The sequence below is a fragment of the Rhamphochromis longiceps genome, linkage group LG7 (genome assembly GCF_057381845.1).
Source record: "Rhamphochromis longiceps isolate RC_006_pf linkage group LG7, R_longiceps_female_GT1.1, whole genome shotgun sequence".
Lineage (NCBI taxonomy): Eukaryota > Metazoa > Chordata > Actinopteri > Cichliformes > Cichlidae > Rhamphochromis > Rhamphochromis longiceps.
Genome location: NC_140563.1, coordinates 19,086,293 through 19,099,467, shown reverse-complemented (window position 1 = coordinate 19,099,467; position 13,175 = coordinate 19,086,293). Strand labels below are relative to the sequence as shown.

Sequence of the window (13,175 nt, the reverse complement as noted above, 5' to 3'; positions counted from 1 at the left end):
TTCAAGTTACCAGTATAAGCAATTTGGTAGATATTTACACACAAACATCGGAAATGACTTTTGACAGTTGATCACTTTTTTTTGCACAACACCAGTATTCAAAATAAATAAATAAAATAAAATAAAGTATTGGCAGTAATTAAACTGCTGTAAATGGCTTGTCGACCTGTAAGGTATCAAAGCAGATCCCTCGTGAATGATATCAAGTTATCTAAGAACCCTTCTGTCCACAAGGTAGAAGCTACAATCATTGTTTGTTCAAGTGATTTTTATACATCCTTTAAATAGTCTGAGATTTCAAAACTCTTTTTCGAGACAGACCTGGTCAAGAGAGCAGCAGAAACGGCAACAAATATAACATAACAGATATTTTAAATGGCCAAAAAACTGCTTTGATTATAATCTAGAGCGCAGGGTAAATGCATACATGCAAAACACGTCATGTCTTTAATTCCGCTGACTGTAGCCTATTTGCCGAACTAAACAAATATATTAGACATTTAAAAAAATTAAATAAAAAAAAAAACCATCGGGAGTACCACAGTTCATGACATAATAAATTATAGTTTAAAAAGACACGAAGCAATTTTTTTTTTATTTTGCTAGTACGATTCTACTTGAAGTTCTACCTCATCGTCCCACTGATGACATCATTTATCCCAGCTTTTAATCACACTTAAATACAATTCAATCAATAGCAGACTGAGAAGGCACTACCCTGTCAAAACACTTACACACTACTCACACTTGTTGAGAAGAAAAGAAGGGGAGTGGTGGAGGGCAGAAAACTTAATTAATCCTGCGGGTTAATAAATACACCGTTTGAATGATCCCGGAGTAAAACTTTACCCAGACGGGCGCTAATGTTTGACCGCACAGCCCTGACGTTATTCCCTCACACTAAAAAAAAAGAAAGAGAGAGAGAAGGAGAAAGGTTCCGGCTAAAGCACAGAAAGTCAGAGCTCACTTACTCCACCGCTGGAATTAAAAGAAGGGGGGGAAATGCAGGAATTCCAGCGAAGAAATGCGAGTAATTTATGGAATGTTGTCTCCGACAGCGAGTGTGAGCTGTTTCAGAGAGAAGGCGCTCAAACAACTGACTTCACATCCACATTGTTCAACAAACTGAAAGTTTCACTCCGACAGACCCCGCAACTGAAACCTGAACAGCGCTCAACACTCAGAAAACTGTGAAACATTTGCACCGGCTTACCTGGTCAAACTCCTGTTAGCAGTCCGGCAGGCAGGCAGGCGGGCAGGTAGAGTAGTATTTTATTTTATTATTATGATTTTTTTTAAAATAAAATAAGGAGTCCGTAGGGGGTTTTCTTCTTATTTTTTTTCCCTCTTTGTTTGTTTTCTGCTGCCTCGTCTCCTTCCTGAAGCCGCTTGTTTGAAGCGAGAGGAGGGCAGGAATTTCAGGAATTAGCCGTGGTATGACATGAAGCCTGGAAAAAGCCAGAGAAAAAGACCCAGGGAGGGAAGGAGGAGGGGGGAGACAGAGGAGGGGAGGGCGCGAGGAGGTCTGACCGGCCAACACGTAATGACGAAAAGGGGGAGAGGAAGAGGAGGGCTCAGAAAGGAGAGGAAAGGGTGGAAGAGCATGGCATTAAGAAGAATAATTTAAAAAGAACTAAAACAGAAAGGATACACAATATTATAGCACTCAACTTCTTCATGAACACTGACAATGGGTGTACAAACACACCATTTATAGGACAAGCGTGTTACACTGGATTCCCACTGTAACTGAAATCACTGGTTTAATCCTTCAAATTTTATTAAGCTTTATATCAGGTACAATGAACGACCGTTGCCACAAATGTAATATTTCAGATCCATACTATAGGGGCTCAACAGTTTTTTGCCTGCTATAAAGAATCACTATTGCACTTTGACTTGTTGAATAATAAGTGCATATACTTTATCCACCGTATTTCTATCACTTGTGATACACCTGAACAGATAAAGCTACCTTAAGCGCTGCTATTAAATTTATACTCTCCAGGCCTTATGCCTTATTATACTAAAGAAACAATATTAAATATGTCTTTAAAAATAAATTGCCCATATTAATGTCTATCCAAGATGGCTATCTTTTTTTCAAAAGTTTTTTTCCCCCCATATAACTTGTAACCTTTTGCTTTTCAGCTCTAGTTTGCTTATTATGTCACATGATCAGACCAAAAGGCGATAATATTGTTAGACTCGGGTATATTGTGCAAGTCATTTAAGGCCTGGAGGCATAATTGTCTGAGATGTAATTCTGAACTTTGGACTCTTCCAAGGCTACATATGCGGAATAACGTGAACTGGGTAACAGAGCCCCCTGCTGGACATTCTGGGTGGTGCGTGTGTTCGTTCAGTGGAAAGCCATCACAGTTCTCTCTAAAGGTTGTAACCTGGGGTTTATTCTAGCCGTACTGTTTTTAAGACTCACAGTCATGTTCATTTGGACAAGCTGCACTTGGTAATATAGGAAGAGTTCATTCTTGGTGATGTCCTGGTTATGTATAAGTACACAGAAAGCAGAGGCAATGTCAAATTAGGCGCAATGTAATTTTTGTTTCAAAGATTAACAACAACAATAAAAAAAAATGTGTGTGATGTTGGTGATAAAAGCCATATGATGCTGTCCTTTCAGTATTTTGAGCTTCTATTTTAAATTGTCCACAGCTCTGCTTCAGCACCACAGATCAGTGACGGCTCTAGATAACATTTTGGGTCACCCGAAAGAACCACACAGCTGTACAGTTTATGTCATGCTGTAATAGAGCAGCCAAATAGAGTGACACCAAAGAAGCATTTTTCCTCAAATAAAAAACTTTTCACCCCTCAGCTGTAAAAGGCTGTTGGTGGGTGGGTGACATGGACACCCAAGTTTGCAAATAGGTTAACTGTCATGGTCCCTGTGCCTGCCCAGCCGGCCTCACAAGGCTACACTTGTGTTTTTGCTTTTTCTCTCTCTCCCCTACCTCTCTGCCTGGGCGGAGCTCACAGCTGGCTCCCACCCTTGGCTCACACAGCTGTTGGCGATCAGCTGATGGCGATCAGCTGATTACCGATCTACTATTTGAGGCTGGGTCACAGATCCTCTCATCGCTGGATGATTGAGCTACTGACGTTAGTCTTTCTTTTGGTCTTATACCTTTACGCCCTACCTTCATGATTTGTGAGTGATTTCTCCCTTCCCTATTCCAGTTTATCTTCCCGGACCTGTGACCTCCCCGCGGTACGGACGTGTGTGAGTCGGATGTAAGGACGTGAGCGAGCGTGAGAGAGAGAGAGAGAGAGAGCCTTCCCCTAATCCCCTGGAATCCTGGACTTTCCCCCGTCACTGTATATAGTATTGCACTGGTGTGTAAATAAATCGTGTTCTGATACGTCAACCTGCTCTGCGCTTGAGTCCCTGCTTTCAGTTTGTGACATTAACTTGAGAATGGAGCGACGTAGGAGCTCTAAATCGATACTGTAGGTGTTGAATCTCAGTGACATCAAGGTCAAGGTCAAGGTGAAAGGTCGTTTTCTGAAAATCTTGTGAATACAATAACTTCAAAACAAGGTTACATAGGATTTTGAAACTTTTTTTTTTAAATTCCCCTTTCGCCCCTGTGGGCAGTCAATCCTTCAAGCTTGGGTCCTCTAATAGAGGCCTGGGAGCTTGAGGGTCCTGCACTGTATCTTAGCTGTTCCAAGGACTGTGCTCTTTTGGACAGAGATCTCGGATTTGTTTCTGAGATCTGCTGGAGCCACTCGCCTAGCTTGGGAGTGACTGCACCGAATGCTCCGATTACCACTGGGACTACTGTTACCTTCACACTCCACATCTTCTCGAGCTCTTCTCTGACCCTTGGTACTTCTCCAGCTTCTCATGTTCCTTCTTTCAGATGTTGCTGTCATTTCGTATTGCTATGTCTATTACTACAGCCGTCTTCCTCTGCTTGTCTACCACTACTATCTCCAGTTGGTTGGCCATCACCATTTTGTTTGTCTGTATCTGGAAGTCCCACAGGATCTTAACTCGGTCATTCTTGACCACCCTAGGGGGCATCTTACATTTTGACCTAGGGACTTCCAGGCCATAGATGGCAAAGATGTTTCTGTATACACATGCCGGCCACTTGGTTATGGCGTTCCATGTATGCCCTGCCTGCTAGCATCTTGCACCCTGCTGTTATGTGCTGGATTGTCTGAGGGGCATCTTTACACAGCCTGCACCTGGGGTCTTGCCTGGTGTGATAGACCCCAGCCTCTATGGATCTTGTGCTCAGAGCTTGTTCCTGTTCTGCCACGATTAGTGCCTCCGTGCTGTCTTTCAGTACAGTCCTGGTGGTGTGGATCAGTGACTCTGTGTCTCATTCACTTTTGGTATACAGCTTGATGTCATCCATGTAGAGGAGGTGGCTGATGATTGCTCCATTCCGTAGTCGGTATCCGTAGCCAGTCCTGTCAATGATCTCACTGAGGAGGTTCAGGACTGTGCAGAACAGCAGTGGGGACAGCGCATCCCTTTGGTAGATCCGGTACTTGATGATGACTTGTGCTATGGGCTTGAAGTTGGCCTCTAGTGTTGTATACCACATCCCCATTGAGTTCCTGAGAACTCAATGGGCTTCTTGAGAAAGCTCTTAGGGTCCTGTTGATCTTGTATAGGCATTCCAGGTGTGGGGCATCGAGTCATAGGCCTTGTTGTAATCAATCCAGGCAGTGCACAGCTTGGTCAGCCTAGTCTTGCTGTCTCAGCTGACTGCTTGGTCTACCAGTAGCTAGTGTTTTGCACCTCTGGTATTCTTGCCAATTCCTTTCTGGGCCCCTCTCATGTATTGTGCCCCATTCACCGCTATGATGCCTGACAGGAGCTTGTGGCACTTGGGCAAGTTATTGGCCGGTGTTTGGATGGGACTGGTCCCTTCTGGGGGTCCATGGGGATCAGGACTGTCCGGCCTTTGGTTAGCCATTCTGGGTGTCTCTCATCGACTAGCAGCTGGTTCTTTGGTACTGGAGTGCTGACTCCTGGAGTGCAGTCAGCTTCTTCAGCCAGTAGGCGTGAACCATGTGGGGGCCTGATGCTGTCCAACACTTCATACTGGACATCCTTTCTTGGATATATTTCTATATATATATGTGTATACATATATATGTATATGTATATAGATAGATATACATATATGAGAAAGTGAGAGAGAGAGATAAACAGATCTTCATATTGATCTCCATATTGTCAGTTTTATAGCCTCTATGTTTAACTTTTAAAAACCGCATAGATCTAGAAGACTGGCTAAGTTTCTTGCTCATGCATTGGCTCCTGCCAAATTCTTAGACAGCATCCCGTGTGTATATATAAGTTTCTATAATGTAAAGAAAAGTCTGAATCTGAAACCTCTTAGAAATTACACTGGTTTGTTGGCTAGTCAGTGGAGACTAAAACCACTTCATAACTTTATGTCTTCAAAAAAGTGATAATATAAGCAGAAAATTATGGATTAATTGAGTAAAGCTGCCAAAACACAGAAATGGGATTTGAAGAACAGGAGTCGTTTGTCTAAATCAAATCACTTTATTTATGAAGTTTCATTGTATGTTCGATCATATTAAGGCAACCTTAGTTGTTTTTGTGAAACATACTGATACTAATTGGCTTAAGACAAACACAATTCATCAGCTGAAGCCCACATCCTTTACTGACAGGCATATTCACATTGATTTCCTTTGGATCAGTACGTGTTTATCGGTACAATAGCGTCCATCAACAGTACATTTAATTAAAACAGTGGCACGTATACCCAACAATCCAAAGTGGTCTACAAACAGTCTAGACTCTGTTAAATAAAGTGTATTAGAAACTACAGGAGATTCCTTTGGACTCATTTAAAAGAAATTAAAACAAGAGATTAAGTTGGTCTAAAAAAACAAAACAAAAAAGCAATATAAATTAACTTAACAGCCTCCTGTTGACAAAGAAGTTGTACTATTGCATTTATAGAACTTCCTATAGAAAATACATGGAATGTATAGGACAATATTGTACAAAACTGGATCTTAAGGGACACTCCTCCTTACAGGTTTACAGTTGAAGTTAGTGATGAGAACACTGTTCCTAAGACATTTACACTGTGTTATACTGTAATACACTGTAGGAGATTAGTGTAATCTGTAAAACATTTAGACTGTAAGACCAGACACTGTTGCTTTATCGTGTTTGTGGGGAGTTTTGGAGCACGCTAAGTAAACCCCATCCAACACTGACAGAATCATCGGCGATGAAGCTGAGAGCTAAACCAGCTCTTCATGCTAAGCACTACATATGAGTCCAGTTCCATTCAGGGGCCTTCATTTGTTGTAACCCAAAGACACATCTCCATCTGTGCATGCTCTGTATCCAGGGACTGCACCTCCTTTTAGTTCTGCTTTCAGCAATGACTCCGAGTCTCATTTCTTGGAAAGGAATTTCATCTTGTTTCCTGGAAAAAGCAACATATCTGCATGAAGACACATTTGAGACAAAGAGCATGTTTCCATAAAGAAAAACTGGAGGATTTTACAGATGATGAATTGATCAGCTGATAAGCTGACTGCCTGAGGCTGTGCAGAGACTCTCACCTAGGCCCTTCAGGAACTTGTTGACCCCTCTTTGCTCACTCCCAGGCAGCGAGTCCAAATATTCTTGTGCTCTCACCTCAAAGAGACCTGGAGGGGGAAAAAAGAACTCGTTAAATGTGCTGTGGTATACAAAATGTAACTACAAGTTCACACTGAAGTCAGAGCAAAGTCCGAATCATCGGTGCACTGAAATGTTTCTGATCATTTTCTTAATTTTTTGGCCAAAAAAAGCATAATATCACATCGCATAATATCATTGCTCAAAAAAGCAACACTTTAGATCTCAATAAAAAAAAAAAACTGCTGGATAATGGATGGTACTCAGCAGTATGTATGGCACACATGTGCTTGTATTCATGCCTGACAATGTTAGGGCATGCTCCTAATCAGATGACAAATGGTGTCCTGGGGGGTTGCCTCCCAGATATGGACTGGGAGATCACTTTTGTACAGTCTGCAGTGCAACCTGGTGGTGTTCTTTTGGACTTAGGTCAGGCGAGCGTCAGTCAATGGTATCAATTCCTTCATCCTCCAAGAACTAACCACATACTCTTGTCACATGAGGCTGGGCATTGTCCAGGGCCGGCGTAGAGACTGACAATACGTCCAAGGATTTTATCCTGATACTGTCACGACCTGCAGGATCGGCAAGGCGCTGATCAGCATCTCTTCACTCCTAGCCCCCCTTCTCTTCTCTTTTTCCTCTCTCTCTCCCTCTCCCCTGTTTTGCCGGGGCGGAACTCATGGCGGGTTCACGCCCTCGGTCCACGCCTTCCCGGATTGTGCACACCTGGGCCTCATCAGACCAGCTGGTATATTAGAAGGAGGAGATCAGCTGTTCAACGCTGGATTGTTGTGAAGGCTCTTGTCAGTACACACCTAGCTCAAGTTTGCCGTGCCTCTGTCTCAGAGACTTAACGTGTTCCTTTGTTCCTAGATTCCCCGGACCTGTCCCCGTGTTTCCCCGTGTGGAGTGTGGAAGGAGTGACAGGTCGCTAGCGGAGTGGCAGTGCTCATCCTGTTCCTACTTGCACAAAGGAGCAGATACACTTTAACAATGTTAAAGAGCATTAACATTGCTTATAGCTTATTACTACCTCTGAGGCCTTGCCTGCGCAGATCTCTCTCCTGGATGAAGCCGGTGAACATCTGAGTCTCCATGAACACCTCCAGAAACCTTCTCAAACTCTTGGAAGTGACTGCTTTGCGAAAGGCCTCACGCTGAAAGGATGAGGAAGAAGTGGGGCTGGGCAAGGTGGTGGAGGAGACAGACTCCTCCTCCCTCTCTGTTCCACCCATGAAGAGGGAGTAGTGGCCCACCATCTCCACGAAGAAACGAACAAAAGCCTCCGACACCACTGTGCTCAGCGAGCTAGAGTCTGGCAGAGAAAACCATCGGAGAAGAGGGGTAAAAATTAGCCACCCCCAAAAGCAATTACAACAAAAAACTGCTACACATCAGAAGACATACAAGGTTGTTTCACACAGACTACTTCAAAGTATTGACACTGATCTAGATCTTGATCTAGTTTGGGAAACAGACTTTGGTTAGACTGAATGTTCCAGCAGTGTTGGAGTGAACTCTGTTGGAAAGGTTTGGCGACCACAAAGAACATGAGATTTATGCAGAGTTACACCACATTTATGGTTTTGTATTTTTAACCACAACATTTCTACTTTGAATTTCGTCATACTTCAAGGACCCTTTAATGCTAAAGGTGAATTATTAAGGAGGAAAAACTTGAATACTGGAATGAAGCTGTCCAGTCATATTAAAAATTTAGGGAAAATGATGAAAATCTCTGGGAATGTTCTCTTGGAAAATTTCTTCGGTGTACCACAAAACTATGATCAAGTTGCAGAATGATAAGTTGTAGGTGTTTCGTACATACCTATATATTTCACTGGAAAACAGCTGGCAATGAACATTAGAGCTGTGGTACATAATATTCATTACATGAAACCCAGGAAGATATGACTGGTAACGAAAACACTTCAAAGCTTTTTAAACCAGAGATTTGTGCAGACTAATATCACTAAAAAGAAGGCTGTGGCAATTAATGTAAAAAAGAAAGTTTCCACAGGACTTAGGTGCACCCTTACTGCTTTCATAAGAATTAAGATGTTAAGTAGTAGCCAGGAGTTACTAATCAAATGCACTCTTGTGAGCACCTCTATAAAAGCACAAGTTTTGGCAAGAGTGGATACCCCAGCAAATTCACCTCAGACCATGTTGTTCTCAGAGAAGCTGCCAAAAGACTAAGAGCTACATCTCAGACTCTTCAGGCCTCATTTAGCATGTTGCATGTTAAAGTTCATAACAGTACAATTAGAAGATTGAACAAGTATGACTTGTTTGGAAGGGTTGCCAGAAGACAGTCTCTCCTCTCTAAAAGGAAAATGATGGCAAAGCTGCATCTGAACAACCCACAACACTCCTGGAACAATGTCTATTGGACAGACAAGAGCGTGTTTTCACCATGTTTGGTTATAACACACAGCACCATGTTTAATGAAAACCAAACACAGTATATCAAGACAAACACCTCATACCAACTGTCAAACATGGTGGTGGAAGTTATTTAGTATTGTAAAGTCAAATGCACAGCCAACGGTCTGACAACTAAAGCTTGGCAGAAACTGAGGCCAATAATCCCAAGCACAGCAGCAAATCTACAACAGGATGTCTGACACAGAAAAGAATTAAGATGTTGCAATGGTCCAGTCAAAGTCCAGACCTCAACCTGAGTGATGTGCAGTGGCGGGACCTAAGAGAGCTGTACATAAACCAATGCCCGCAAACCTCCATGAAATGAAGCAATACTGTAGAGGACAGTAGCCAAAATTCCTCCCCAAGAGACTGAAAGTCACACTAAAGATGCTTACTTCAAGTTATTGCTGGTAAAGGTGGTTCTGCTAGTCCTGTGAAAACTTTCTTGCTCATAGTACATTCTGTTTACACACCAAAAAACAAGAAAACCCACATTATATATGCAAGAAATAACAAGTATGACAAGTCACCATTGGGTAGATCTCCTTTCTCACAGGCCAGCTCCCTTCTCTTGTCCAGCACATGCTCCAGAGCTGCCTGCAGCTTATGTGGAAGAATAGAGTCCTCATCATCCAGCTATAGAAGAGGAAAGAAAACTAATTTAAACAAACTTAACACACAGCCCACTCCACAAAACATCTTTTACAGTCACAACAAGGAACTCTTGTGTGACTAGTGACATTTTTTACTGTGCTCTTTCTGTTTTAATCTCTTTTTTTTCCTTTTCTTTTTTTTTACCTGTCGAAGGAAGCGGCTGTTGCCGAGGTCAACCACCAGGACCTAACAAGAGGGAGAATGATGTTATTTCCTGAAGCTATTGTTCAGTATAGGAAGTGCCCAGAGTAAAGGGCATCACGGGCAATAAATTACAAAAAAACGAAAGAAAAACCTTCTCTTACTTCTTCTATGGGCAGCTCTTTGAGTCGAGGTAGAGAACTGGAAAGGAGGCCAACTATAAAGGGAGTCGGAGTGCAGACTATATCCAACATGGACGGTGGGAGCACCGGGATGTATGTATGCTGCCAGGTGAAGGGATAGAGTAGAGCCACTACTGCATGACAACACTGAGACAACGTACTGTGGAAAGAGAAAGAAAGTGTGAAAAAATATTGTCATAATCTGGTAAACAGATGAATAAATCTTCCAATAAAACCAGAAAATGGGCAAGTGTTATCATTTGTCTTCTGTCTTACCTCCCTCCCTCCACCAACCACCTTACTTCCTATTAAAAGCGAGTTTTTCTGTCCCACTGTTGCCAACTGGTTACTCATAAGGGGTTGTCTGATTGTTTGGATTTTCTCTCTATTATCCTACGATTTATGTTATAGTATAAAGCGCCTTTAGGAGATTTTGTTTCTCAGGTCAACTTTAAACTTTAAACTAATTTAACATTAGTATCATTCACCATGTCGTATGTAATCCCAAATCCCTGTACTATTAGATAAAACACTTCTATATTTGAATATATACATAGAACCTGTAACTATTTTAATATGAAAGCACAATGTAGGCTATTCTTGTACTGAGATAACATTATTTTCATATCTAATCCCATTTAATATGTTGGGAATTCCCAGAAATCATAGCTAGTAAACATGGATAATGTCCAGACAGTGATAATAATAGCTTTTGCTCTTTGATTCACATGTTCTGGAGAAATGTTGGTTCATATATGATAATATATCCTTGACATTCACAACAAAAGGAAAACACAAAATCACAGTAAAAAAAAGTCTAAAATAGAAAGAAAATCCCTACCACAAGATGGCGCTATCCTCCTTCTAAAAAATAACTTCCCCTGCCAACCACTTATTAATGTGGAACATGTTGAGAAAAGTTCATTTATATGTTTCCCCATTCAAACCCGCTGTCACCCTAAAATGAGTGTTTTAATGGAGTGTGATGCAACACTTGCAAACTCTATACAGTGACAGCAGACACACTCACACACTGTTGGCTTAATCGCCACTGCATTTCCATCTGCTTGCAGTTAATTCATTATTTAAAAAAAAACCCAAAAAAACAATTAACGAGGCCAAATTTCCACTTCATGGCAGAGAAAGTGCAACAGCTCTGGTAAAAATGCTTTTAATGTAAGCTGTTCGAATACTATGGAATACTGTCTGAACACCGTAGTTTGAATACTAAGGATAAGAAAACAAAAACACACAAAACAGTTCACTCTGAAGAGCTTCATCAAATAATTTTTATGCTTTATGTATTCATACAGCATGAACCTTTAGGGTGTTTAAATCAGATTAAGAGGGACTTCTGTAGACGCCACATGTGTATCACAGCAGTAAGAAAGCCCTTTGGGGGTGGGGTGGGGAGGGGGATGACAACTATTGTGACGTATGAAGTGAAAGGTTCGAAGGAACCATGTTTGTTTGTAGACGTCAAACTGCACACATGGTGTTAGCTCAGCAGCCATGCTTTAAAGCCTTACTCCTTCTTGTCTGGCATCTATGACAGTTTTCCAGGGAAAAACTGATTGTTCCCCAGGCGACTGTATAACACAACAGCATTCCTTCCTCTCACACTTTGGTCAGCGATCTTCTTTTCCCCAGACTGCCTGTCTACTTGAAATCTCTGTGTCATATCATTCAAACTCTCTGATCTTTTCAGCATCACAACCCTGTCTTGCATAGTCTTATCAGCAACGATTTATGAAGCAAACAAACTAAATAACACAGTGGCTGAACCCAGCAGCACGAGAGCCAACCTGAGTTTGTCAGCAGTGAAGATGACCCTGCGCTCCAGCAGCAGGGAGGCAAAAACTCTGAGGAGAAGACGCAGACTTAATGAAGAGAAGAGACATTCAAAGTCTACGTGTTCCAGGCGGGAATCTGACGGGCGGCACAGTTCTATCACCTGCAGTAAAGAAAGAGGCGTGTAAGGCACACAAAAAGAAGAAAGAAGACCCTTAGATACAAATTACAAAGCTACTAATGCGATTATTTCTATAGTTTTAAACAATGCTGATTTGGGTAATAGACTCCTTTGTAAAAATGTCTTTGTACCTCTGTCCCAGAGCCAGGTAGGAAGTTTTTGACGGTGATAGTTCTTCCTGGAGCAGGGAAGGGAGCCTCCATGATGCCTCTCATGAAAGGCTGCACCAGGGCAGGGGAGATTGCCCTCCTCTTTTCCACTTCATCCAGAATCTGTAAGAGACAGGAAAGGGAACACTTTGGTTTCAGCACCAGCAACCTGTAGTTATTGTGTTACAAAAAAATGACAAAACTCTATACAAATCTAATTTACCATTCAAATATTTGGGCCAAAATGTAGTTAAAATATAAAATATAATAACATCTCCGTAATCAAACTTTACTCACCTCCCTGCTATTTATTCTTATAGAATTCTGGTTCTTACTTAATTAACATAATAATAATAATGTGCTGGATTTTGCTCCTGCTCTCTCCTCCTGTGGCTGTGCAAGTAGAAGGCCCTAGAATGCAACCATACTGCCAAATATAAACGACCATCTAACAGAAATTGCTGCAAATGAAAAAAAAATCTATCTTCTTGTCACTATAGTTCCAGACTCAAATCCCTAATTTTCTTTTAGGAAAGTGGATATTATTAGCCAAATGCATTTATTCTGACCATAATGCAGTATGAATATGGCGCCACATTAAAACACAACAAACAGCTAACACCCTGACTCAATCATGTGTACTCCTCTACTCTACAAACACACTCTACGCATCTGTGCTGAATTAAAGCGTGTGTAGCTGATTGACTACATGTTGAAGATATTTAGAAAACTCTTCCATGCCCATGTATGTGTCCTTAGTAATCAAACTTTAGCTATAGCATATGTACGCTGCAAAGCATTTACACAGGTCAACATGCAGATGAATCTAAGGCTCATTACAGGGGAGCTCTTCCACTGAAGCGACCACATCAGCTGCGTTGCACATGTGTCGCTTTACTGTAGCCATGGATACGAGCCCCTGTGGGAAAAGGGACTGGGGAAAGTGTGGGTGGAGTTCTTTGGGCACCGAGGGTGGTACTTTTTAA

General features: G+C 41.8%; 1 protein-coding gene across 5 annotated transcripts in view; it reads right to left on the bottom strand.

Moving 5' to 3' along the window:
• Positions 1-5,531: 5,531 nt before the first annotated feature.
• Positions 5,532-13,175, bottom strand: part of LOC146665191 (DENN domain-containing protein 2A) — a 33,340-nt gene continuing 25,696 nt past the window's right edge. Inside the window, exons 13-21 of one of the 5 annotated variants that reach the window (XR_014912572.1) lie at positions 12,172-12,312; positions 11,874-12,022; positions 10,051-10,228; positions 9,890-9,931; positions 9,622-9,727; positions 7,712-7,979; positions 7,480-7,624; positions 6,601-6,687; positions 5,532-6,461 (exon numbers count right to left, since the gene is read on the bottom strand). Coding sequence is in view for 2 of the 5 variants with exons in the window: in XM_085412720.1 (XP_085268846.1) it covers positions 6,430-6,479; positions 6,601-6,687; positions 7,698-7,979; positions 9,622-9,727; positions 9,890-9,931; positions 10,051-10,228; positions 11,874-12,022; positions 12,172-12,312 (1,035 nt within the window). In the remaining 3 variants the exon portion in view is untranslated. Of the gene's footprint in view, positions 6,480-6,599; positions 6,688-7,479; positions 7,625-7,697; positions 7,980-9,621; positions 9,728-9,889; positions 9,932-10,050; positions 10,229-11,873; positions 12,023-12,171; positions 12,313-13,175 lie in introns of those variants that run through there. The other 4 variants (XR_014912574.1, XM_085412720.1, XM_085412721.1 and 1 more) reach the window with 4 other exon arrangements.